This window comes from Hemicordylus capensis, chromosome 5 (assembly GCF_027244095.1).
Source record: "Hemicordylus capensis ecotype Gifberg chromosome 5, rHemCap1.1.pri, whole genome shotgun sequence".
NCBI classification, from domain to species: Eukaryota; Metazoa; Chordata; class Lepidosauria; order Squamata; family Cordylidae; genus Hemicordylus; species Hemicordylus capensis.
The window spans coordinates 164,538,338-164,565,337 of NC_069661.1; the positions used below are offsets into that span (position 1 = coordinate 164,538,338).

The 27,000-nt window shown below is 42.3% G+C and overlaps 1 protein-coding gene across 11 annotated transcripts in view; it reads left to right on the forward strand.

Moving 5' to 3' along the window:
• The window catches only part of GRM8 (glutamate metabotropic receptor 8), a 791,912-nt gene that overhangs the window by 545,159 nt on the left and 219,753 nt on the right, over positions 1 to 27,000 (forward strand). Inside the window, exon 8 of one of the 11 annotated variants that reach the window (XM_053256779.1) lies at positions 10,550 to 10,946. The exons of the other annotated variants lie outside the window; for them this stretch is intronic. Within the exon in view, the coding sequence (XP_053112754.1) occupies positions 10,550 to 10,644 (95 nt within the window). The 3' untranslated portion in view covers positions 10,645 to 10,946. Of the gene's footprint in view, positions 1 to 10,549; positions 10,947 to 27,000 lie in introns of those variants that run through there. 11 annotated transcript variants of the gene reach the window in all.

Sequence of the window (27,000 nt, forward strand, 5' to 3'; positions counted from 1 at the left end):
TGTGTTTAGAAGTTCAGTTGTTGTTCAGTTTCAAGGCAACCCAAACATTTTATGTTTGAGGTCAGTTCTGGCTCATAGAAAAAAATCTTTCAGAACAAGTTTTGGTGTTTGAGTTAGTTCAATTTCAAGAGAACATTAGCTTCCTATTTGCTTATCCTCTATATTTATGCATGTCTTTGTAAACTGTACTATAAAAAGCACCATGATGGTGTGGTGAGTTTGACCAGTTTGATCACTGTGAATGAGAGGTAAGAGATTGAACATGAGGAATATTACTTGGTAGCTGTGAATGCTTTCCCAACAATGCAATGTAAGACCTATCAGAATTTGAAACGGTAAACCTTTCCCATTACTGGAAGTGGACAAATTTGGAGCCGGTTTGTACTTTCATCCCAATATAGAGGGCACATTTTGAGTTGGCTGATGGTGAATCACCTTTGGCCTACAGATGCTGACTCTTGGAACTTGATGCAGGGGTTTGGATTTGCTGACTATTGTAGGAGTGTCTGTTTCCTTCCATTATGCTTTGGTTCTATATTTGTGAATATTACAAAGATACCATATGTTTCTACTTCTATCCAATTTAAAGGAGACTAAACCCTTGTAGTCTTGTGTTGTATTCTATCCAGTATCTTTCATGTTTTGTTGTTTAGAAGTTTGTCCCAGTGGGGATCCTGTAGAGTGTAGGGAGAGTAGTCAGGAAGGAAAAGTTGGGTGGGGGGAGAAGGAGAAAATGTAGTTGTCTCAGAATAAACTCTTGGTTAAATCTATATAAGATTACTTGTTGTTTGTGAGGGAAGCAGCTATAAAACATTTGGCAATGAGATTTTGAACTAGCTAAGTGTGTGCGACTGCAAAGCTTGTGAATGATCCTGCAACTTCATTTCATTGCATTACTGGGCCTACATTCCTGAACTGCTTTCTACTGTTGTTGTTGCTGCTGCTGATTGTTTCTCACATTTCCTGACCTGAACAACCCCTGAAGGTACTTTTCCCTTATCAATCCTGGACTGTGTTGTTCACTGGATGCCCACTGCAGCATGGCTCAGATCCCACCACCACCCTTTTTCTTGTCTATCCCCAGAGGAGGTCCTATTTCTTCAATTAAAGATGCATGATTTTACTCCAGCAAAGCAGAAGGCTATGCTGCTTCACTAACTGGGCCCTGAAGGCCGAAGAATATATAATCATTTGCCCTTTCCTGCCAACTTGGAAGGGGATGCCAATTCTTATTGCACGCCTTATGTATAAATTATGAGTTTGCCAACCTTCCTGATGAAATGATCAGGGATCAGATTGTTATGAAAACAAACTACCCCAAACTGCATGAAAAACTGCTATTGGAGTGGAAATTTAACTTGGATAAAGTTATAGAGATGGCCAGGAGGGTGGAAAATGCTCTTAAATGTGCCAGATCACTCTCTTTGTTAGCCTAAAACTTACCTCCTGAACTCCAGGCTGTTCAGTCTAAATCCTTCCAAACCAAATGTTCTCATATGGCACTACCTCAGAAAGTGGAAGCACAAGAAAGGAGGAGCTACCACTGCTACTGATATGGATACTCTGCCCACGAAGCCAATTTTGCTCACTCTTCTTATATGTCAATGTCACATGCAACAGGTGCAGCAAAGGGGGCATTTTTGCTAAGGTTCACAAGTCTGCTGTCCACTCCATTACTAATTCTCTATATGATAAAGATGAGGCAGATGAACCACTTCCTGCCAACGTTTTAAGTGTGACAGAATCAGAGCCCGCTTCTCCACATTGTCAAGTTAAACCTAATGTCCATGAAGTGTGGAGGCTGGCCGATTCTGGTTCTCCGTACGCTATAATTACCCATCTGCTTTACAAGAAACTCCTTACTGCATCACCAACAGCATTCAGACATCCACCCATGGGGATATGGAGGTTCTCCTATTGCCATAAATGGATCCTTCACTGCTGTCTTGGAATACTAAAGACATACTGCAAAAGGGGAAGTGTATGTGTCACAAAAAGGAGTCTCAATATTGGGTTGGAATCAGAAAGATCTGCAGATCGTGTTAGACTCAAACAGCATGGAACCATTTTACAGATGATGGAGCATCCATATGCTGATATGATTGATGATTATCTGGATGTTTTTGCTGATACTCCTGGCACTTCCATACATTTCAAACATAAAATTCAGATGAACGCTGTACAACACAAAGTGAGGAGCATACCCATAGCATTGCACGAACTACTTAGAGAGGAACACTTAAGACTAAGCATGCTGACATCATAGAGCCTGTTGATTCATCAGAATGTGTGTCCCATTGTTCATATGTTTAAATCAAACAGTACACTTTGAATGTGTGTAGATTAAGAGATGTGAAAATGATAGTGGATTGTCATCCATTACCCAATATCAATGAAATGGTGCTTACTCTGAAAGAGGCCTCAGAGTTCACAACTTTGGACTTGTCTTTGGCCTATCATCAAATTCCTCTGCTCAAAACTTACACAGCCTACATTACCCCACAGGAACTTTTAGACTACAAAAGGCTAACTTTGGATTAGCCTCTGAAGCTTTGGTATTCCAAAGAATGATGCATGCATTTTTTTGGTCAATGGATGGAACCACTTACTTTCAGGCTGCCATTTTAGTATATGGCAAACCCATTGAGGAGCATGATGCTAAACTGACAAAAGTCTTAAGTAAACTCTGACAACACGGACTTACTATCTCTGCAGAAAAACGTCCATTTTTCATATACTCAGTACATAGAACATACAATATCTCAGAGTGGCATACATCCCAAAACAGACTTGGTGAAAGCCTTTCAGGAAATACCAGAGCCACACAACAAGGATGCACTTGGATCATTTTTATGACTCCGTATTACTCTAAATTTGTTATACAGTTTGCCTCAAAAGTTGCTCCATTGCGTCTTCTTTTGAAAAAGAATGTAGCATTTAATTGGGATGCATCCTGCAAGGCTAGTTTCCGAACTATCAAATCTGCCATTGCTGAAAGCCCTGCTCTCACTTCTTTTGACACCAATAGGCGCAATATTGTAACCACCAAAAAGAAGCTCTAGCATGTTTCTGGGAAGTGAGGTATTTCAGGACTTACTTGTGGGGCAGAAAATTCACTTTATGGTCAGGCCATAAACCCTTACCTGCTTTATTTACTTCTCAGGTATCAAGTTAAGAATAGCCAAATGAATCACCAGACTTGTGGATTTTAATTTCCAGGAGGAATATCTTCCAGGTTATTGGAATACAGCTTATCTCAACTTCCATTTCCAGGCCAAGAGGAGATCCCAAAAGATGAGGATGAAGGCATCATAATTGCACAAATAGCTTCATTCACTCATGCAACGATCACGTCTTCTGAATGGAAAATGGCTCTCAGTGCTGATCAAGTGCTTATTGAACTTTAACCTTACATAACTAATGGATGGCCACACAAAAACAAGGTACTTGAACATCTTCAACCATACATGCACGTAGCTGTCTCTTCTCAATGAGCTGGTGATCATTTGGTGGTATCAACCTCCTTACAAGCAAAAGTGATCACTATTGCCCATGAAGGTCACCTGGGCATGAGCCTGACTAAAAGGCCAATCAGAGAAAGCTTTTGGTGGCCATGTATGGACAAAACTCATTGAAGATGTGATCAGGCACTGTATGGCTTGTTCTGTAAGTGACAAGTCAAAAAGACTTTTGCCACCCCCTTGATTCCAGTAGAATTTCCTATTGCTCCCTGGGGAAAATGTGCTCTGGATATAATGGGGCCTTTTGATAACCAGCCTACAAACCAAGGATTTGTTATAGTGATGGTGGGTTATTATTCCAGGTGGACCGAAGTTTCATTTGCTGACAACATTACTACAAACAAGGTGATCCAATTTGTGGCTTCCGTTTTTTGTGAGAGAAGGTCTTCCTAAAAACTGAGTGACTGACAGTCGGACACAGCTTACCTCATTTGAAATGGAGCAATACTTGCATAACCATGGGATGAAGTACAAGCCTGTTTCCTTGTACCATCCTCGAGGGAATGGCTTAGTGGACAGAATGAACAGTTTAGTGAAAGTACATTTACAACTGGAAGGTATGGAGCAACAATTCTAGAAAGAGGCAATCTATGAAAATCTATTTGCTTTTTTTTTTTTTTAAACTACTCCTCATTCCACTACAGGAAAATCACCTTATGAATTGCTGAAAGGACACAAAGCTACCACCAAACTTACCCAATGGCAACAACAGCTTGGGCTTTCCATGCCATCTCACTCTGAGGATGCAGAGATTTGTGATCGGGTAAGGAAAAAGCAACTGTAAGGTATTCCCCTTAGGGGATGGGGCTGATCTGGGAAGAAAATGTTTGCATGCAGAAGAGAATGGGAAGAGTATTCTGCATGCTTGCATGCAGAAGGTTCCAAGATCTCTCCTGGGAATATCCAAGACTGAAAGAGACTCCTGCCTGCAACCTTGGATAAATCTTTGCCAGGCTGTGAAGACAATACTGAGCTACATGGACCAATGGTGGTATAAGGCAGCTTCCTATGTTCCTAAAAATACAAATTGTATGTGGATCAGAAACGGGGTGCGAAACGTTTCAGGTGGTGGACTTTGTTCGAGTGTGGCTGCCTTTATAAAGGGATATTTCTGATATTTTGAACCAAAACAAATTGAAATTCTTTCCATCATCCATATTGGATGTTGGGGGGAAAATGAACAGTTTGAGACTTTCCAGCATGCATACTATGAGAAAGGAAGGAAGGGAGTCTGGTCTCAAGAGAGGAACTGGAGAGGACTTTGATCTTGCCTCCAGTTTTGACCTCACAGAGGAGGAGGATAAAAGTGATGGACAATCCTCTTTACAAAACAACAACAACAACAAACATCACTAACAGCTCCTATGCCATAGAACCCAAGAATTAGAAGTGTGCATGAGAGAAGACTTCCCAAAACACTTCAAGGCTTTGCCATAGATTTTTAAATTGATTCAATTCTGGTTGTTATAAAGGGGAGGAATGTGTTGTATTCTATCCAGTATCTTTCATGTTTTGTTGTTTAGAAGTTTGTCCCTTCTAGGGTCCCAGTGAAGATCCTATAGAGAGTGTGGACAATGGAGTCAGAAAGGAAAAGGGAGGGAAAGACAAAGGAGAAAATGGAGTTGTTTCTGAATAAACTCTTGGTTAAACCTGTATAAGAATCACTTTGGGTTTGTGACGGAAGTAGCTCCAAAACACCTTGCCCCTAAAGCTTCTCAGCATCTGAGGAAGTGGGGAGCCAGTTAGGTTCTTTGCCAAGAACTTTTACCTAAATTTGGGTGGAGGGTTGTATCTGCATGTACTGTATTATTTAGGCATTTCTCAAACATATGTCCACTTTCAGCATTGTCTCTTTGAAAACATGGTGAGAACCTTTGCTTTATCAAGCCAAATAGACCATCAGAAAATCTATAGCTGTTTTACTTTTTATTGTAATAAAATGTCCGTGTTTGCTAAAAGAACTAATTTCAGTGTTGGCAGTTAGTTGGCAAAAAAAATGTATTATCACAAGAATCATAATGAATTTTAGATTAACACAAGACTGCTAAAATTAGTACTGTTACTAAAAATGTCATGCCAATCATTTTTTTGTTTTTCAATCACACAACTTTATTTGAGGTTGTTAGATTCCCCTGTTGTAGTGATATTATCTAGCATGGATGGCAGTTAATTTCTTAATGAATTCTTTAAGCAAATCATTCTAAGTAGAACCAGACAAGTTATATTTACAAATGCAATGTGGTGCAGTGATTCTTCCTAGGTAGCTAATGATAGATTTTCCGCAGAGATCTACATAATTATTGCTCAAAGGTCACATCTATAAGAAGGATTTTTGAATGCACTTTCCTCAATGGCCAGTAGACAATTATGCTCCAAGCAAATTAAAGAATGAATCTTTGTCTTGCCGTTGACTCAGCTTCTGGAACTCAAGAATTTTGAGCTGCATTGATTGACTATGACATTGCAATCAGTTATTGATTTTTATACAGTTTACATAGGGGTATGAAAAGCTAGGTTATTTATTTATTTATTTATTTATTAGCACACTTCTATACCTCCCCAAACTCACATCTCTGGGCAGTTCGCCACAAATAAACAAAAAGCTAAAACATTAGTTAAAACAAATGACAATTAAAAAAATTAAAACAGTAGTTAAAACAAAATAAATGACATTATTAAAAACACTAGTTAAATCATTACAGCAATTTAAATTTTTAAACAACATTTTAAAACAATGATAAAATTGTTAAAACAATATTTAATTAAAAGCCTAGGTGAATAGGTGCATCTTTAAAGGCTTTTTAAAAGTTGTAAGACATGGGGAGTCTCTTATGTCAGCAGGGAGCACATTCCAAAGCTCTGGGGCAGCATTGGAGAAGGCCCGTCCCTGCGTAGCCACCAAACGTGCCAGTAGCAACTGCAGATGGACGTCTCCTAATGATCTCAGTGGGCAGTGGGGTTTGTAACGAAGAAGACGTTCTCTTAAATACCCGGGGCCCAAGCCATTTAGGGCTTTAGGTTATAAACAGCACCTTGTATTTTGCCTGGAAACTTAGCAGCAGCCAGTGTAGGTCTTTCAATACAGGAGTAATATGGTCTCTCCAAGATAACCCAGAGACCAACCTGGCTGCTGCATTCTGAACCAGCAGTAGGTTCTGGACTACATACAAGGGCAGCACCACATAGAGTGCATTACAGTAATCCAGTCTGGAGGTTACCAGCGTATGTGCCACTGTTCTGAGGATGTTTATCTCAAGAAACAGACACAGCTGGCATATCAGCTGAAGCTAATAGAAGGCACTTCTGGCCACTGCCTCACCCTGGAAGACCAGGGAGAGGCTTGGATCCAGAAGCACCCCCAGATAGCATACCTGTTCCTTCCAGGGAAGTGTGATCCCATCCAGAACAGGCAGATCAAACTCATCTCCTGAGTTTCGACCCCGCACAATGAGTCCCTCCATCTTATCTGGATGCAGTCTCAGTTTGTTATCCCATTACCTCCCCCAGACAGGCATTTAGGGAGTTTATGCCCCCTCCCAATGATGCTGGCATGGAGAAGTAGATTTGGGTGTCATCAGCATACTGATAGCACCCTACACCAAATCTTCTGATGATTTCTCCCAGTGGTTTCATGTTGATGTTAAACAACATTGGAGACAATACGGAGCCCTGACGGACACCATACAAAAGTTCAGATTTTGAAGAACAGTAGTCTCCAAGGAACACCATCTGGAACCTGCCCGAGAGGTAGGAGTGGAACCACCACAAAGAAGTGCCTCCCACTCCCAACTCCCTCAGACGCTCCATAAAGATACTATGGTTGATAGTATCGAAAGCCGCCGAGAGGTCCAAAAGGACCAACAGAGTCACACTTCCTCTGTCAATTCCCAGTGGGAGATCATCCATCAGGCCAACCAAGGCAGTTTCCACCCCATAGCACACCCAAAAGCCAGTCTGAAATGGGTCTAGATAATCAGTTTCCTCCAAGACTGTCTGGAGCTGGGAGGTCACCACCCTCTCAATTACCTTGGCAAACCACAGAAGGTTGGAAACAGGCCTGTAGTTGCTCAACTCTGAGGGATCCGAAGTAGGCTTCTTCAAAAGTGGTCTAATAATTGCCTCCTTAAGACAAGGAGGCATCCTGCCCTCCCTCAGAGATGCATTTATAATCTGTACCAGGCCTTCTACAACAACCCCACTGCCAGATAGTATAAGCCCTGTTGGGCAAGGGTCAAGAGAACAGGTGGTAGGTCGCACCGTTCCAATCAGCTTGTCCACATCCTCAGGAGTCACAAACTAGAACTGATCCAACTTAACCACACAAAAGGAGTCGGTGGACACCTCCACATCAGATTCTAAAATTTTAGGCCCAAGTAATGACAAAGTCAAGCTCCTGTGTATATACAGGAGCATGCTATAGCATGCTTACCATGTGGAACATGGGAAGTTCATAAGTGAAAGCTGGCTCAGTGGTACCTAAGAAGTCAGTAAGAAATAGAGGGATGAAAGAAATGGTAACTCTTCCCTTCTCTTCTCCCTTTCATTTATCTTAGTGTTCAACATGCCTACCTCCACTGGATGCATCCAGCCATTAAGGCCGATAAATGGAATTATTCCAGATCCTGGTGCAAGTAGTTTGTGCAGGGGAGATTTGGTTACTGGATATGCCCAGGGAAAGAGTGTACCAGGATGGGAAGGAAGCTGGGCTTGTGATAGCAAGCATGAATTGTTTCCTTTGCTAAGGAGTCTGAGTCATGGTGGTGGCATGCACATGGCCACCACGCTTGTGTAGGAGCCATTTGAATGGTCAGCGTGTTGCTGACCATGTAAATGGCTGCTGTGCATGCAAGGTGACCTTGTATGTGTTGCAGCCACATGTGGGCTTTTAGGAAGGACAGCGCTGTGACCAGAACAGCGGCAGGGTTGCGGAGGAGCAGGTAAGAACCTGTGTGCCTCATTCTTAAAGCTACCGTTTGCCCTCCCACCAAAACCTTTTGGATACAGCTGCCCAAATAGTTTTGGCACATTGCTAATGAAGCACCAAAACGGTTCGGACACATCCCTACATTGAATAGTGTTTCATTCTGAAATTTTTGTAGTTGTAAGAGTCCAAATATGTGGGAACCTCAGAAGCCATCCATTTCTGGGGAGAAAAGAATGGCATCATACCAAGGTGTACTTTCCTAATTGTGGGTGTGCTGACTTTCCCCAGTTGAGGTGTGGTTGGGCATATCAATATCTATCTCTCTGTCTATTACATTTATATGCTGCCCCATCCATATGGCTCTGGGCAGTGTACAAAAGGGCTGAGAAACATTTTTTGCTGGTTTTCAGTTCCTCTTCTTGTTATTATTTATTTATTTATTATTTATTTATTATTCATTCAATTTCTATAAAAGCTGCCTCTTTGCCAAGTTAGCAGTTCAACACAGAGGGGAGGACTTTTCTCTTTTCCTTGCTCAAACTAGTATAAGGAGCTCTTCAGAAAAATTGCCACTGCTGAAACGTAGAGAGGCCTTGGACTGTTGTTTTATATCCCAGTGTTTGAGCCATAGGTTTCTGTTAACACTTACCCCAGAGGCTATTGACCTTGAAGAGAACTGAAGGCAGTCCATGGAGGAATCCCCCATGAATTCTGCTGTATTAAGTAGCTTCTTGAGGCCCTACATGAAGTGCTGGAGCTGCTGGGACTTCAGTGAGCTGAGCCCATGGCTGGTGCATCAATGTCCTGGATATGACTGAATTTTTCCTTGTCACCCTAGTGGAGGGAGAAGGAGGGAGGGAGGGAGAGAGATGAGAACTTGGGAGGGAGATTGGGCCCATCATCAGAGGCATTCTTCCCCCTGGACTTTGGGGCCAAAGTCCAGTGCTTCCACAGCTCCTGGGGTCCCCTAAATCCTCTTTAGTTTGTCCAGGGTGGTGTAGATGCCCAGTGGAGCATGATGATGCTTAATTTGCATGGGGGGCGGGGACTCCAAAGGCCTTTAGGTCCAGGCTCCAAAATTACCTAGGTAGAGGAATTTTATGTACCCTAAAAGAGGGGCATGTGTGTGTGTGTTGTTGTTGTTGTTGTAGTTTTGTATTGGTTCTAATTAATATTAATTTGTTTTAACAAGCAGCACCATGGTCCAGCCAGAAGGGTGGAGGGGGTCCAGAGGGAGGGCTATAAATGGGCCACATTAACTCCCAGGGCTGTGCACTGGGCCACATTAACTCTGTATTTGCTTCTGACCCTGTCTCTATGATTTGATATTAATAAGAGATAATTCTATGGTAAACCTTTGCCATCTTGAAAATTGTGTTAACTTGCATGGCTTCCTTTATGAAGCACCTGGAGTCTTTGTTTGGTGGACAAAGTCCAGAAAATTCTCTGGTGAATTCTGGCTTAGGTAGCTTAAGCAATATCAGGAAAATTCTTGGTATCTGTATGTAAGCCTTTTAGATAATTTCAGTTCAACAGTTAGTTTCTACAGTTTCTGCTAATACCACTTGAGCTCTACAGTTTGAAGTACTCTGCAAAAATCAATCTGTATAAAACAGAGAATCTATTGTTTCTCACTGGCACATCTGCACCACTTTTAGCCTGAAAAGATGCCACTGAATTAAGCCACTGTTCAGGCAGATTTGGCACATTTCTCCTGGGTTCACCTCCTATACCAACATATTTGCATTTCTGCTACGATAATCACAAAAAATATAATTTAAAATTGTTCCCCAAACCTGTCAAAGATTCTTCTGCATGTCTTATGTTTAAACTGGAACATTTTAATAACATATGTGCTGAGAAATAAATCATTTTGGGGAACAGTATATTTTGAATCTACAAATATTTCAAACTGAAAGCAGTAGACATTTTATTAGTTTAGTATTTCAATAGGTTGAGACCTAATATGTGACTGGAACTATAACAGTGAATGACTTTTTAATGACCAGTTAGTTGAATCTTTTACCAGAAAGTATGAAGATGGCATGCATGATTACCCTAGAGCCTGTTTTTAATTTTTATATTTCAAATATTCATCCCATAGGTATTAAGACTGACATTAAATACTCATTGCTGTCAAGAACAAGCAGAGAGAAAACCTCAAGGTTGTGGAAAAGAAATTACACAAATATATTATGATATTTCTGGGATTCATTAATGGTGGCATATTTTCCTAACAATTGTTTGTGATACACTCCTACAACTTCTTGTTCTAAAGTTTTATATAAGTATGCACGCAAACACACATCCTATTGTAAGTATTAGGCTGGGAGGTTCTAAAGCTTAAGTTGATTAAATGGTAGAGACCAATTTTAATCAAGGAGGGCAAAACTGAATAGTTGGAATAACAAAGTAAGGACTCTTGTTTTTAGTTTTTGCGATTATTTTTATTTTGTGCCTTATTGAATAAAAAAGGAGATATCAAAGTTGGCTTTATAACAATGAGTGGTAGATTTGGCTCAGGAAACTGTAAAGTGTCGTAATTTCCTTCATTATCTCATAAGATATCTCTATTGATATTTTGGTTAAAAGCATATTTATTGAACTATACTTCATCAGTGAATTGGATAAACTGCAGATCACTAATCCAATGAAAAAGTCTGTAGTTTGACAGCACAGATTGGTTGCCATATATGGCTGTTGAGCAGCACTTAGCTTAGTGGGTCACAAGTAGTTCAAGCCTGATATAGTGCCTAATTTTCAGTCTGCTCTGGTACCTACAGCTTGTGCACCACATGGGCCTTAAAAACAAAGTACTGTTTTTTGTGATAGTACTAGAAATGATGGTAGTCAGTTCTTTATACATGTATAGATTTTCCAGAAGCCAAGTTTGCTGTGTGATCCTGAGAATAAAACTACCTTTCCTTTTGTCAGGAACAGTGATTTCTGAGTACTTGTATTATAGGTCACATCTAATTTAAAATATGCTTTATTTCATTTATTTTACTTTGTAGAGGAGACATTTTATAAAAATGAAGATGCCATCCACATTGCTAGAGATAACAGCACTAAATTAGACCTCAGCATCTGACTCTAGGTTTGAAAAATTCTTCCACTGAAAAGGGAACCACAGAACATATTGACAAATAACTTTAAATTATTCTTAACATCCAAAGGTAAAAATCTGCTTAATGGTAGTGTGCTGCTGGAACCATACAAATCTGTTTCAATGTCATGCACTGTTAGGGCTCTTACCTAACATTTTTTTACAAATAAGAACATCATTGGTGTTTGATGGAGCTATTTATGTGACATAAGGGGACATTATTTTTTTTAAAAAAGGAATATTTAGCTACTGTGTCCTTTTATTTACATTTTCCATGAATTGTAGATAGTGGGGGGAAATGACTTGCAAGAGTACTCAATTAATTACTTCATGGTAATGAAATTGAAGCCTATGGGACTACCTTGGGAGTGTGTAATTTAAGGATTTTATCGGGAATGTTTCATAAATAAATAAAAGTTCTTTGTAAAACAGCAAAATGCCTTCTGTTATGGTGCATTGGATTTCCAGTGCAAGAGTTAGGCAATAACTTTTCTGAAAATGTGAGTGCAGCTGTTTGCTGTCATTTCCAGATCTTTGGGCACAGGGGATTTATTCAGGAAAGACATGCCTTTCCCCACCACACAGTATATTTCCCAAGTGAATATTCTGAAGAGAGAATGTCAGCACAAGCCTTCTCTCTGTTGCTATGGACCTGCCCGGTTTGGGATCTGAGTTGAATGGGGATATCCTTCATCATGTTTGAAGGGGAGAGACACCTCCATAACCCTTTTCCTGGAAGCCACTGAAACTCAATACAAAATGAAAGCATATCAGTAAGAAGAGTTCTTGAAGCCTAAAGAAACATAGGGATATTGGAAGCTTCCTTATACTGAGTCAGACCATTGGTCCATCTAGCTCAGTATTGTCTACCCTGACTGGTGGAAGCTCTCCAACCCAGGAGCAACAAGCTCCAGCTTTGAGAGAATGAATGCACATAGGTGACAATGATGGTGAGTTCAGTGGCAGGTACACAGTCTGCCTATCAGGAGTCATACATGGAGTCCCCCACCCCCTCCTGTACACACAATCGAATCTAAATGCCTGTTTTATTCCTTTGTAATTAGCATTAGTTTAAAGTTTTTAATGTTTGTTTATTTCAATTATAGACTGCATTGCTTCCACCGTGCAAGTCAAGGCAGCTTGGATTGGATTACTAGATGGTCTTCCATTCAGATGCTTAGTTTGAACTTGAAAAAGAGGGAGGGAGGTGGGGGGGGGGAAATGAAAGGACCTCTGTTATATGACATGAAGCTGCTTTATGTCATATAAGCAGGAAACATGTAAGACAGAAAAACGCTTGCTTTATGCCTCTCTTCCTTTGTATGGCAAAACTGTATATCTGCATTTAGAGCTGCAGCCTTCTGTACATTCACACTGCCTTACTGTTAAAACCAATGTGCATATTGTTAGCAAAGATATAGTAATTATCCAGCTGAAATGCATATTATGATCCAGTTTTATATGTACTCTGATCCAGTATTATGTACTCGGAGTGGCACCTGGACTTCCAGATCTCAGGCAAGGGTCTTTCCAAGTTCCTTTCACTGGAGATGCAAAGGGTTGAATTTAAAACCTTCTGAAAGCAAGGTTCACATTCTACAACTGAGTAATGGCCCTCTCTTGAAATGTTTACTCTGGCATCAAAGCACTCATGGAATGGTGCCTATATACCAATACCTCAATCTTGTTACTCCCCTTTATTGCCCAATGTTTGTTCTTTTGTTGCCAGCTGTGTTAATTCTTCCCACTATTGTTCTTTTCCAAGGAGAAAGGCAGATGTTTTGTTCACCTCTGACACTGGTTTAGTTCCTAACTACCAGACTGAGAGTATGGGAGGCTGCCATCTGGATGCGACCAGTCTCTTCATTGACAGGGATGTCTACAAGTAGGTAGGGTAGAGTGCAAAGCTGGCATGAAGTCACAAGGTCTGGCATTCCAAACCAAGCAGGATGTTAGCCCTGCAGATTAATGCTACTATACCAGCATTGGTTGTCATTGCCAGATGCAACGTAATACAAAGACGTACAAAGACATTATGCTATAAAGACTTGTGCAGAGAAATAGGATTGCTGGGATGGGACAAGGCCAGAAACAGGAAAAGTGGCTAGCCTGCTGGAATGACCTGGAACTGTCAGGACCCATTACTCAGATTCAATAGGAGCCCCTGATATCAGAATAATAGATTGGCTTACAATAAGATGGTTCTGGATTGGCCAAGCCAGGTATAAATACCAGGAACCTAATAATTGCTGCTTATCTAGTCAATAGAATAGGACTGTGTATGTGCTTGTTTCCAGTTTTCCTGCCCAGATTTTCTAGTGCCATTTTTTCTCCTTGTCTTACTCATGCCAGCCTCTAGATCTCAGCTGTTGCTCCAACCTATGTCAAAGCTCCTACGTCTCTCAACTTTGTGATAGTTTCAACCGCTACTGCAACTAACAAAATGAAATTCAATAGAGACAATGGCAAAGTTCAAATCGCAAACAACAATGCACAAACTATGGAGTATAGTTCCACTTTATTTCATACTAGTCAGACCTCATATGGAGTACACTACACTTTAAGAAGGATGTGGATTGGAGTAGGTTCAGAGGAGGGCAATGAAGATGTCAAAGGACCTAGAATGCAAACCCTATGATTAATGGATGAAGGAATTATGTAAGTACTAGTGGGCCTGGGCACAGAGCATCTGTGCCTCTAGCTGGCCCGCCGCGGCCTGGCCCGCCGCTGTGGCTGGGCCCGCCGCCAGGCCTGCCGCCTCGCCTCCACGGCTGGGCCCGCCGCCAGGCCCGCAGCCTTGCCTCCGCGGCCAGGCCCAGCCAGGCCCGCCGGCCCACCCCACCGCCTTGCCTCCGGGGCCGGGCCCGGCCCGGCCTGCCGCCTCACCTCCGTGGCCGGGCCCACCGAGGCCCGCCACCTCGCCTCCACGGCTGGGCCCGCCTGGCTCCCCGGCCATGGCCGCCGCCGCTGTTCTCCTGGGTGCGCCAGCCAATCAGGTGCCCCCGCAGCCCAGCCAATCAGCTGGGCTTCCGGGACGCATTTTTGCCTGGCACACCCAGGAGAATTAAATGGAGAACAGAAGGCTGAGGGAGAACATTTTTGCCTGGCATTTTTTGCCTGGCATTGAGACGCATTTTTGCCTGGCACACCCAGGAGAATTAAATGGAGAACAGAAGGCTGAGGGAGTACATAATAACCCTCTTGTAATACTTGAGGGGCGGTCATATGGGAAGACAAAGACTTTTTCTCTGCTGTCCCAGATACAGAAATAGATACAGTATATGGGTTTAAATTACAGGAGGGTAGATTTCAACTGATTATTAGGAGAAATGTCTTAATGTAAAAGTAGTTTGACAATGGAAACAATTACCTAGGGTATGGGTAGGTTCTTGGACTCTTCCTCTCTGGAGGTCTTCAAGCAGAGGCTGGGCACCACCTGGATTTCCTGCATCAAGAAGGAGTTGGACTAGCTGTATGACTCCAGCTGTATGACTTTGACTGTAAAACTACTCCTGCATGCAACACATAATCAACTTGTGGAACTCTCTAATCAACTTGTGGAACTCACCATATCACAAGATATGGTGATAGCCAGCAACTTGGATGACTTTAAGAGGGGTTTGGATAAATCCATTGAGGAGAGGTCTATCAGTGACTACTAGCCTATAGGTCAACTCCAGCCTCAGAAGCAGGATGCGTCTGAATACCAGTTGCAGGGGAGTAACAGGAGAGAGGGCATGCCCTCAGCTCCTGCCAGTGGACTTCCCCAGTGGCACTTGGTGGTCCGAATCAACCCCATTTTGTATTTTGTCTGAAATTAAGCCTTCCGAACTAGGTGGCCAGATTTGTCTTTAAAAAAGCCAAATTCTGGCTTACGGCCCATTTGACCCACGAGTATACCCCTTAGGTTCTGGTAACTCTGCTTCTGAATCACCCCAGTTTTGTTTTGTATCTGAATTAATCCAAATCCGAATTAATTCAGATTTAAAAATGGGCCACATGGTCAAAAGAGTGGTTAGGGGTTATAGTACCCAATGAGTGGAAGCTACCACAAAAATTTCAAAGGAATTGGGCAAACTGCTGATTTTTGGTGAATTTTTGAAGTTTGCGCGTCTTTCAGTTTTCCCCCATAGAGTATGATGGAGGTTTCAGGAAAAGTATAGTTTCACGCGGGGTGGGGAGGTGTGGCCCAGAGTGGAGTGTGTTTGGTAGTTAGTGTCCAGTTGATACAAGGAAGCTACCACAATTTTTTCAGAGGAATTTGGCAAAGGGCTGATTTTTAAAGAATTAATGAAGTTATGTGTCTTTCAGATTTTCCTCATAGGGTATAATGGAGGTTTCTGCAGTCCCATAACTCCACTTGAGGGGCACTGGGGTGGCCCGGAGCAAGTGGCAGTGTAGTGCACATAGGGTGCCAACCACCCACATGGGTTGCCAACCCATGAAGTACAGGGTTTTGTTGTTCTAGAGGTGTTCTGAGAGTAGATTCTCTAGTAGCATATGAGAGTGGATTCATGGTTTTTCATTCAAAATCTCATTTGCTACCAGAGAATCTAAACTCAACACCTCAGAAACATCAAAGCCCAGTACCCCAATGGGTTAGGAATCTAGGGACATGGCTGTTACCCTCTGTGCACTACACCACCACTTACATCAGGCCATCCCAGTGCCCCCCAGGTGGTGTTATGGGGCTGCTTAAACCTCCATTATTCCCTATGGGAAAAAATCTTAAAGATGTGTAAACCTCAAAAATTCCTAAGAAATCAGCCCTTTGCCCTATTTGGAATCTGGGTGCACCACCCTTGGGGCACTGCCACTCAACGCACTGTTTTGCCCCTGAAGCCCCACATAAACAAGTTGAAAGAGTGAAGAGAATGATGAACAACAATGACACTTAAATTTTTTGTCACAGTTATTTGAGAATTTTGCAGTGGGTGTGAGTCTGTCCCTGTGGCACTAGCACAGCAGCACAACCCATTTGTGGATTCAAGCAATCTTTCAATAAAAACACTCCTTTCCCATGGAACAGTGACCACAGGTCATTTGAGATAGCAAGATAGACCAATGAACTGCCTTGGTACTATTGAACAGCTTCAAATGTTCATTTAACTGAAGTGGAGTGAGCTGTAGCCCAAACAAATCAGCCTGCCATTCAGAATTGTTGAGATGTATCATCACTGCATTTAAGAAAGTGCAAAACCATGGATCATGGTTACAAGAAAGAGAGAAGCAACTAAGATTCCTGGGGATGTCAATAGATTGACAGGTGTGTTCCCCACCCCCCTCCTTTTGTCTCCTGTAGTCCCATGTGGATGACCTGTCCCTGCAATGGCAAAAGTTGTGAACCCCTGGCTTAGACCTTTGCAAGTTCAGTTTGCATTTCAATCACACTGAATACAACACATACTTAAGTAAACCATTCATGAGCATTTTTTGCATATCTTTTTGCATATCTTATCTTCTGCTAATCACTCAGTGCCTCAGCTGGAGTGGAGAGAGTCAGAGAAGTCAATTTGAATTGCAATGCTTTTTTGAAGAACAAAGCATTCTGTCAAACAAAAATCTCTGGTTTTTAATTCTTGATTTTGTTTTGGTTACAAAACCTCTGAAATTGCCATTTTCGGGCACAAAACTTTTTGTACCTGAATAGAAATGCACAAGCCTACTATTCTTATGTTCTTATGCAAGATGTGTTACAGTAGGTATTTACAGTGGGGTTTTAAGCAACAAGAGTATAAGACAAAGCTATCCCATATCTATTACATAGGATGCTTTTGTTGCTAATGTCAGGAATTCTGCAGCTTGAATGAGAAACTTTGAGATCTGAAACTTGGATTTAGCTTGACAAGCCACCTTTGACTGTGTGTGCTTATGATTCCTCAGAAAGGAATCAGGTTGTAGAAATAATCACCCTTCCAGTATGAACTAGTCTCTAGTTGAGCCAGGTCTGGTAAAAATGCTGGAAACATGGCCTTCTAATTCACCTGGTCAACAGACGAGCACCTTTTGTTTGGTGCACTTCAAGATCTAGTCTCCTTTTTCTCTAGCTTTCAGATCAGGTCTTCCATATTGAGATTCAGATATGACTGTCGACTATTCCAGCCTTGTTCTGTCAGCTACAATGGTAAGTCATGATAGCCCTGCTCAGTCATTATGGAATCTGGGAATGCGGTACTTCTATACAGCAACTCTGAGAGTGCACCCACCCCTGAGCTGTTGCACTCTTAAACTCGCCCTCCACTCTCTCTCTCTCTCTTTAATATGCTTTTATTAGTATTACAAGTGAAAACAGAAAGGTTACATCTCTGAGACTCCAACAAGACCAAACAAGTTTACATCCAAGGTCTTATCCTTCAAAACCAAAACGTTAGTTGAACCTAAAGGGTCCTAAACTAGGCATCAGACATCAGTAGCAATCAGTAAAGAAACTTGAACCCCACAAGGGGAAATTAGAAAAGAAAAGGTCTGTCCCAGCGTGATTGATCATCCTACTATCAAACTGTCTGAAGAGGAGAGAGCCAACCCAACTATGATATATAAAGTAGATATGATACAATTATTTCGAACACAGGGCAAGACATCTCCAATACTCTGTGATTTGAGCATCACAGACACGAAAAATGATATTAGGTATTATTGATAAGATTCTGTATTCAAAAGGGAAGGGAATATAAGTTGAACTTGCCCTCCACTCTCCGTGGTTACAGCGCTTGCCCACAGAGACAAATACTGTGTTTGTGGAGAGATTTGTCTTGTGGTCAGAGTGCTGGAATGCCCCAGCATTCCATATCTGGCACTGAGTATGGCATTGGTTTCTGCAGACAAATGCTATAACCATGGAGAGCGGGTTGGATGGGACTTCAGAGAAGGTCAGCATAGTAGTGGCCTTGCAGACGTGCTCTCAAGGCTTCTGTATGCTGTACAGCACACTGTACAGTATCCCCAGATTCCACAATGACTGAACAGAACTACAGTGTTCCATCAAACTATATGTATCATTAATGCTACCTCAATAAAGCTGAAGGCAGCTTTTCAAAATGTAAAGTGGCAAGCTACAGAAATGCTAGATTATAATAGCAGTACTTTTTATTATCATCATAATATACATTTCTCTATTGATCAAGCATACATTAGTGGATAATGCTCCCCTGGTGACTTAATCATACTCTGTATCTCAGATCTTTGGAACAAAGAACTAAAATTGGATTAGAGTGTGAAGAATCAAGTGTAATGGGAATTTTTTTTGAAAAGGTGCTGAATGATTTTAAAGCCATACTTGTAATTAATATTACTCTTATCATTAGGTAACAGGATTTGCTACATTAATGCAAAAGTATCTCGCAGCATCATTTTAAACACTGATGATCTCTGTGGTACAAAAGGCCTGTAACAAAAAATAAAGTATTAAAATTACATTTGCCGGAGGAAAAAGAACTCTGAATGACATTCACTCATCATGATAACAAAATTTGACAACAGGTTGGGAGGTGTATGGTTCACATGTAATTATATTCTTTTCTGTCTAGAAGATATATAATTAATATTCTCTCTTAGGAGATAGTACCAGGATATATCAAACATATATAGAACCAATGATAATACAATCCTTCATTAAACTATCCAGCTTCACCTAGCCATCATTCCCTATACTTGTAAAGTGAGATATCTGAAAATGGGTCTCAGGTGTTTAGATGGGAGTGTGTCAGGGTACAGACACTCTTCCCCTACCTTGCAGAAAAATAGCAGCAACCCTCCTCTTTCTCCTAAAAGCAGACCTGGGCAAGAGTTGGGCACATGTGCTTCCCCCATGCCTCCAGGGAATATCTCCACAGCCGAAAGTGGCAAACAGGTGTTAGCCCTGGATCCACGGGTTATTATGGCAAAGTGCTCAGCCAGCACAAAGAGCCTCCCAATCACTTCCATAGGCACTATAGAGGAAGAAAGCTGGGACCCCCTTTGCATCTTTGAGAGGGGAGGTAATTGGGCTTAGAAAAAGTGAACGCTTTGAGGGGTGTAGTGATTAGTCTCAGAGAGAGGGGAGCCCTCAACTAACAAATCACATATTAAACCAAATTTATTAGTCAACTGAGCAGAATACAAACAGAAATGAATATCCTTAAGACACAAATACAGTTCTGTTTTCTAACACTGGAAATCTAGTGTTAAAAGAACTCAATTCCTTCTCTCCTGGTCATTTTGAGAATGAAGAGTTCTCGCCTTTCCTAAGAAATGAAGTGGTGAGAAGGGGTTCAGGTTTTGAGGTGGCATGCCAGTTTGGAGAGGCACTCTTACCCCTGGATTTTGGGGCCAAAGTCCAGGGCCTCCACACCCCCTGGGGCCCCCCAAATAGTATTTAGTCTGTCCTGGGTGGTATGGTTTGTGCCCTCAAGAAACTACATATTAAAAAATGATGCTTAACTTGCAAGGAGAGGGCGTGTGGGCTCCAAAGGCCTTTATGTCTAGGCTCCAAAATTACCTAGGTGCACCTCTGCCCATTTGTACATTGTCTTGGAACACCGTACCCCTTCCCCCTGTGGTCACTGTGGGTATGAAGGATGACTCACTTTTTCTTTCTTTTGTGATGCAACCACAGGAAAAAAAGGACTGGGCTCAGAAAAAGATTCTTCCAAGCCCAATCAGCCCTTGTTGATATTTTGGTGGGGAGCAATTATGAGGGGAAAGAGAGATGCAAATTTTTGGGGTTGTTTGAGTCCCCCCCGCCGTCATAATTCCTTGCAGCTTCAATAGTGTGTATTTAACAAACTGGATTTTTATCACCTTATTAAAATACAACTTTACTACGGCATTGTGTATTTTATTTGACAGATGAATTTACCTTAGGCAGATAGCATGAAAATTAGAAAGGAAAAAAAGAAACAAACATTGTTAATTGCTGGTCTGACTCTCTACAAATATTCTATGGAGCAGCAAATTGTACTTAGATGGACAGTTTAAGTGAGCAGTTTTCATTCCACAATGGTACAAAGGCTTTTAAAAATTTTAAATGCCACAACAAGCTGGATTTCCATAGGGAACACTTTACAACAGATGCATTTTATTATAGGGTTGCCATTGCCATTAATAAATTCCTTTATTGCTTTTGTTTCTCATGTTGAATGGTTTTTACAGGATTTATCTTGTTTTCCTAGGAACGTGGTATGCTGAAAACATATGCAAGAAAGGACTTTATGAATTTTATTAAATATGTGGCCTTTCCCCTCATTGTTGAAATGATTGCCATTTGTGCTTGATGTATAGGCTTGTTTTTATTTCCACTACTGTAACTTTATGCAGGTTATGATGCTGTGAAGGGCGAGACTTTAAAAAATTGAATTGAATATCAATTCATTATCTCCACTAATAACTTCCCTGGGTTTTGAAAAAATCTGAACCTGCATTTTGAAGCATATGGCTGGTGACATCACCAGAGGTCAATGCAATGTCCCCATGGCTATTAAAGAGTAATTACGTATGTTAAATCTTCAGGATATAAAAGGAAACTGGCCTTTTCCCTTCAATAGTAAATACTAGTACAGAATATCCCATTCAGTGACAAAAGAAGGGAATTCGGAAATTTAAATGCAATTTCCCCTTCCAGCAGGCCTACCACCTCTTTCACCTTGGAGAGCTCTGCCAACAACCCACAGAACCTCACTTTATTACTCAGCAGTACCAGGTTGGTCCAACAACAAGTCCGAGATCATCCATTAATTGCTTATGGATGAAGGAGCCAACCTGGTGTGCATCATGGAGACCTATTTGGGAAAGGCTACTGGTCCAGTTTGGTCCCAGCTTCTCCCAGTGGGTTACTCTGTGGTGGAGAAGGTGAGAAGATGTGGGTAGGGAGGTAGAGTGGCTGCAATATATAAGAATAGCATCTCCCTTAACAGGACCCCTGTCAGGGAATTGGCCTGCAGGGAACAGGGGGAAAAATGATGAAAAAAAAGGACTTCCATTGTGAGGCTTTGGGGGGTGCTGCCATGGTGTCGTCTCCTAAAGTCCCCCTCCCTGTTGGGCTCTCTCCAGTCTCAAACAACCCTTTCCAGGCCTCTTGTGCTGTTGGTAGTCATTTTTGAGGCCCCCGTACAGGCGCACTGGCCATTTGCGTGGCTGGGTAGTGTCCTGGCCATGCAGATGGTCAGTGCACATGCACAGCATCCTCCAAAATGGCCGCAGCCAGACACAGAAGCCTGGAATGGGCCGGAAATGGGCCATTTGAGACCGGGGTAGGGCAGTGTGGTGAGGGGGGCCTAAGGAGACCTTGCAGTGGCAGCACCCTCCAAAGCCCCACAATGGAGGTAAGTCTGCCATTTTTTGTAGGGGGAACCCCAACTGGGACCAGTTCAACCCTTGAGGGTTCAGTTCAACCTCAAGCCATCAAGCTGGGCCAGTTTGAGTGTGAGCCGGTTCAACCTCAAGCCAGCTCATACATCCCTAACTGCAGAATCTATTGTAGAGGTATCTAGCAACGCCTCTTAAAGCATTAGGTTGGATCTATTCCAGTTTGTGACTCCTGAGGATGTGGATCAACTGCTTCGTACTGTGCATCCTATAACCTGTCATTTTGACCCTTGCCCAACTTGCCTTATTTCATCTGAGAGAGGTAAAATCATATTCTATTATCAGAGGGTCTGGTAAATATTATAAATGCTTCTCTGAGGGAGGGCAGGATGCCTCCTTTTCATAAGGAGGCTATTATTAGACCATACTTGAAAAAACCTACATTGGTAGGTACAGAGTTTGGCAACTAGAGGCCTGTGTCTAATCTCCCATGGTTGGGCAAGGTGATTGAGAGGATGGTGGTCTCTCCGTTCCAGACAGCCCAGGAGGTAACTTATTAACTAGACCCATTTCAAACCCGCTTTTGAGTGGGCTATGGGTTTGAGGCTGCCTTGATCAGCCTGAAGGATGAACTCCAATTCGCTATCGAAAGAGGGAGTGTGATTCTGCTGATCCTTTGGGATATCTCAGCAGCTTTCGATACCATCGACCATGGTATCCTTCTGGGTTGCCTGAGGAGAGTGGGATTGGGTGGCACTTGTTTACTGTAGGTCTGTTCCTACCTCTTAGGTAGATTCTATATGGTTTCACTTGGAGTCTGCTGCTCTGCAAAGCAAGAACTAAAGTATGGAATTCATGCTTTAAGGCTCCATACTGTCTCCAGTGCTTTTAATATCTACTTGAAATCACTGGGAGAGATCATGAGGTGGTTTGGTGCAGGGTGTTTACACACATCACACACATATAAAATTAAAATTACACACACATTGTGTGTGCGTGTGATATAATAGCTAACTTGCAGTGATAATTTGATGACACCCAGATCTATTTCTCCATATCAACTTCATCAGGAAATGGCATAACTTTCCTAAATACCTGCCTGGGGTCGGTAATGGGCTTGGATGGGGGATAACTAACTGAAGTTGAATCCAAATAAGATGGAAATACTGATGGGGGGCAGGTTGGGCTTAAATCTGCCTGTTCTGGATGGGGTTACACTCCCCCTGAAATATTAGATAGAAAGCTTGAGAGTGCTTCTGGATCCCAAACTCTCTGGTTTCTCAGTTTGAGGCAGTGGCCTGGAGTGCTTTTTATCAGCTTTGGCTGATACATCAGCTACATCGATTTCTGGAGGTAAATGACCTGCAGGGAAATTACCTTACCTGAGGTGTATATGCTGGTAGCCTCTAGGCTTGACTACTATAATGCACTCTACGTGGGGCCACCTTTGTATGTAGTTTGGAAACTACAATTGGTACAGAACGCAGCAGCCACACTGGTCTCCGGGACAACCCGAAGGACCACATAACACCAATTTTAAAAGAACAGCACTGGCTGCCAATATGTTTCCAAGCGAAATACAAAGTGCTCATTATTATCTCTCTCAATGGCTTGGATAAAACTCTCAGTGGCTTGGATCCAGGATACTTAAGAAAGCACCTTCCTTGTCATGAACCCTATTGCCTATTTAGATCAGATCAGATGAAGAGGTCCAGTTATGGTTGCCGCCGGTTCACTTGGTGGTGAATTGGGACTGGCCTTCTCTATGGATGCTCCAGGGCTTTGGAATATGTTCCCTGTTGAAATAAGAGCATCCCCTTCTCTGTCTGCTTTTAGGAGATCCACCTAAAGATGTTTTTTCAGGCTTTTAACTGAAATTAATTTTAAACAGTTTAATTTGTTTTTATCTTATCAGATGGATTTCAGTTTTTATTTTGTAGAATTTTAACTCTTTTTACTCTGTTTTATATTTGTTGTGTGTTAAATTCTGTACACTGTTAGAGATTCAGATATCAAGCTGTATAAAATATGATAAATAATTAATTAATAAAACAAGGGAATTGAATCCTGGATTAATTGCAAAGGAAATTTAAGCTATGTACAGTGAATGGACAGTGTCAATCAGATTTGGTCATCAGTATGTGAAAGAGAAGTCATTTGAGAGTGAGAACAAGAGTAGTAGGGATGTGCAGAATGTTTTGCGATGGGAATGGGCTGTTTTGAGTTGGAAACAGAATGCCCTTCAAATAAAGAGCCCGTTTTGAGCTCGGAACAGAAAAACTTCATTTCAACCAGAACATTTTGATGTTGCATGCACCATTTTGGAGGGCTGTTTTCCCCTTGCTGATTGGCTTTATGACACTGGTTTGCGGTCACTGTTCCTTCTAAGGTGTGTGCACGTGAGTGCGCTCACAAGTTTTCTGATGTCCACTCAGTTAATTTTAGATCTTGCTAGGTTGAATTAGGAAGGCCCCACTCTGAATGCATGTGCGCACACACACTGATACTGCCGCCAGAACAAAACTCATTCCACAAAGAGATGAAAAAAATCAGAGGGGCCACTGCTTGCGATTGACTTTTAAAAATCTATTTAAAACCACCCATTTCCCCTTTTCTTTTGTGGGTTGGATTGTGTTGGCACCGATCATTCTCTATCACCCAGCTCACTTTGGTGTCCCTGGGAGCTACCCATGGGGAACAATGGGGTGTTTTGAGTTCCCCATTGTTCCCTATGGCCGGAACACTCAAAGCGTTTTGAGTTTGTTCAGTTAAAGCTGGCTGTTTCAAGAGAACAAACTTGAAAAATTTCAGCCATCGGCAATTAGTTTGAATTGAAATGTGAAATCCATTTTGATCCTGATTGAAATGTGAAATCCATTTTGTGCACATCCCTAAAGTGTAGTGGAAACAAGAATAGTGAATATTTTCACAAAGTCCCCCCAAATGAATTTAGGAAGTTACCTTATATTAAATTGGTCTGTATTTACTGCACTGGCTGGCAGTAACTGCAAAGTTGTGCCATCAAGTCAGTGTTGACTCCTGGTGACCACAGAGACATGTGGTTGTCTTTGGTAGAATACAGGAGGGGCTTACCATTGCCATCTCCCGCACAGTATGAGATGATGCCTTTCAGCATCTTCCTATACCGCTGCTGCCCCATATAGGTGTTTCCAATAGTCTGGGAAACACACTAGCGGGGATTCGAACCAGCAACCTCTTGCTCCCTAGGCAAATTACTTCCCCATGCATCTTTAGGTGGCTCAATAGAATTTCAGTCAAGGGTCTTTCCAAGCCCTACCTAGAGAACAGGGATTAAACCTGGGATCTTCTGCAAGCACAGCTTGTCCTCTCCCACAGAGCTACAGCCTCTTTCCTTTGGAAAAAAGCATGGGTGGGGGGAGTTAAACTGCTGAAATGTTTTGCAAAAATTGTGAGTAGTTTTGTCTGAAAACTTGATGTAGTAATTTCTCATTAGTGTGCTAGTCTCTGTCTTCTGCATTTTACTATAAAACTAGCTAAGGGATGGAAAAGTAATATTAGTAGGCCTGCAAGGATTCATGGGAAACCTCAGATCTCCTTGATCTGCTGAAGCAATCATGGATAAAATGGAATCGTGGCAGGTGAAGATGGTTGTGATAATCCCCAGCTTGAGCAGTACAATACAGTGAGGGGCTTCTCCTCACCATGCTTTCTGGTATGATTCCTTTTCTCTTGTTGAGGGGATAGAAAATTGGCCCCCTTTTGAGCCAATCATCCCTCCCATTTTTTCCACTTTTGAGACTTTACCTGTATCGGATCATCTGGTCTTATACGAGCATTTTACAGATGCACAGTCTCCATTTGGAGGGATGGTTTTTTTGGTCTCCTCCCTCCTTCCCCAACTAACAATTTTCTGCATACTTGGAACATGTCCCAAGTATGCAGAAACACTTTGTATTTGGATGACTCTATTTTGCTGCTCTTTTTGCTCAAGTTTATTATTAGATGGAATGATAATCTTATTATTTATTTATTTATTTATTTATTTTTGCATTTTTATACCGCCTTTCATTAAAAGATAGCCCCAAGGCGGTTTACAAAAGTTAAAAACATACAATAAAAACACAATAAAAACATCATGCTAAAAGTATAAAAACATATAAAAACAGGCATAAAACAATACAACAGATAAAAACACCCAGAAGCAGCAGTAAAAACGATTATGTAAAAGCCTAGGTAAAAAGCCAAGTCTTTACAAGCTTTCTAAAAGCCATGATGGAGTCCGATGAACGAATGGCCACTGGGAGAGCATTCCAGAGTCTGGGGGCAGCAACAGAGAAGGCCCTGTCCCGAGTGCACGACAGCCGGGCCTCTCTCATTGTCGGCACCTGGAGCAGGGCCCCCTCAGATGTCCTTGTCAAGCGGGCAGCAACCCTTGGGAGCAGGCGGTCCCTCAAATACCCCGGGCCCAAATCGTTTAGGGCTTTAAAGGTCAAAACCAGCACCTTGAATTGGACCCGGAAACGAACCGGTAGCCAGTGCAGCTCTTTCAAAATGGCGGTGATATGTTCCCAATGGGCAGCTCCGGATAAAACCCTCGCTGCCGCGTTTTGCACTAGCTGCAGTTTCTGGATATTCTTCAAGGGCAGCCCCACGTAGAGCGCGTTACAGTAATCCAGCTGCGACGTGACTAAGGCATGGGTAACTGTGGCCAGATCTGCCTTCTCGAGAAAGGGACGCAGCTGGCGCACCAGCCGAAGCCGTGCAAAGGCATCCCTGGCCACCGCCTCCACCTGAGCTTCCAAAAGCAGAGCCGGGTCCAGTAGTACCCCCAAGCTGCGTACTTGCTCCTTCAGGGGGAGTGCAACCCCATCCAGAACCGGTAAAATCTCCTCATCCCGATTGGCTCTCCTACTGATCAACAGTACCTCCATCTTATCCGGATTCAATTTCAGTTTGTTAGCCCACATCCAACCCATCACGGCCTCCAGCCCCTGATTTCTGACATCCACCACCTCCCTAGGATCAGATGACAAGGAGAGATAGAGCTGAGTTTCATCCACATATTGCTGACAACTCAGTCCAAGTCCCCGGATGACCTCTCCCAGCGGCTTCATGTAGATGTTAAACAGCATGGGGGACAAGACCGAACCCTGCGGGACCCCACAGGCCAACGGCCACGGGGCCGA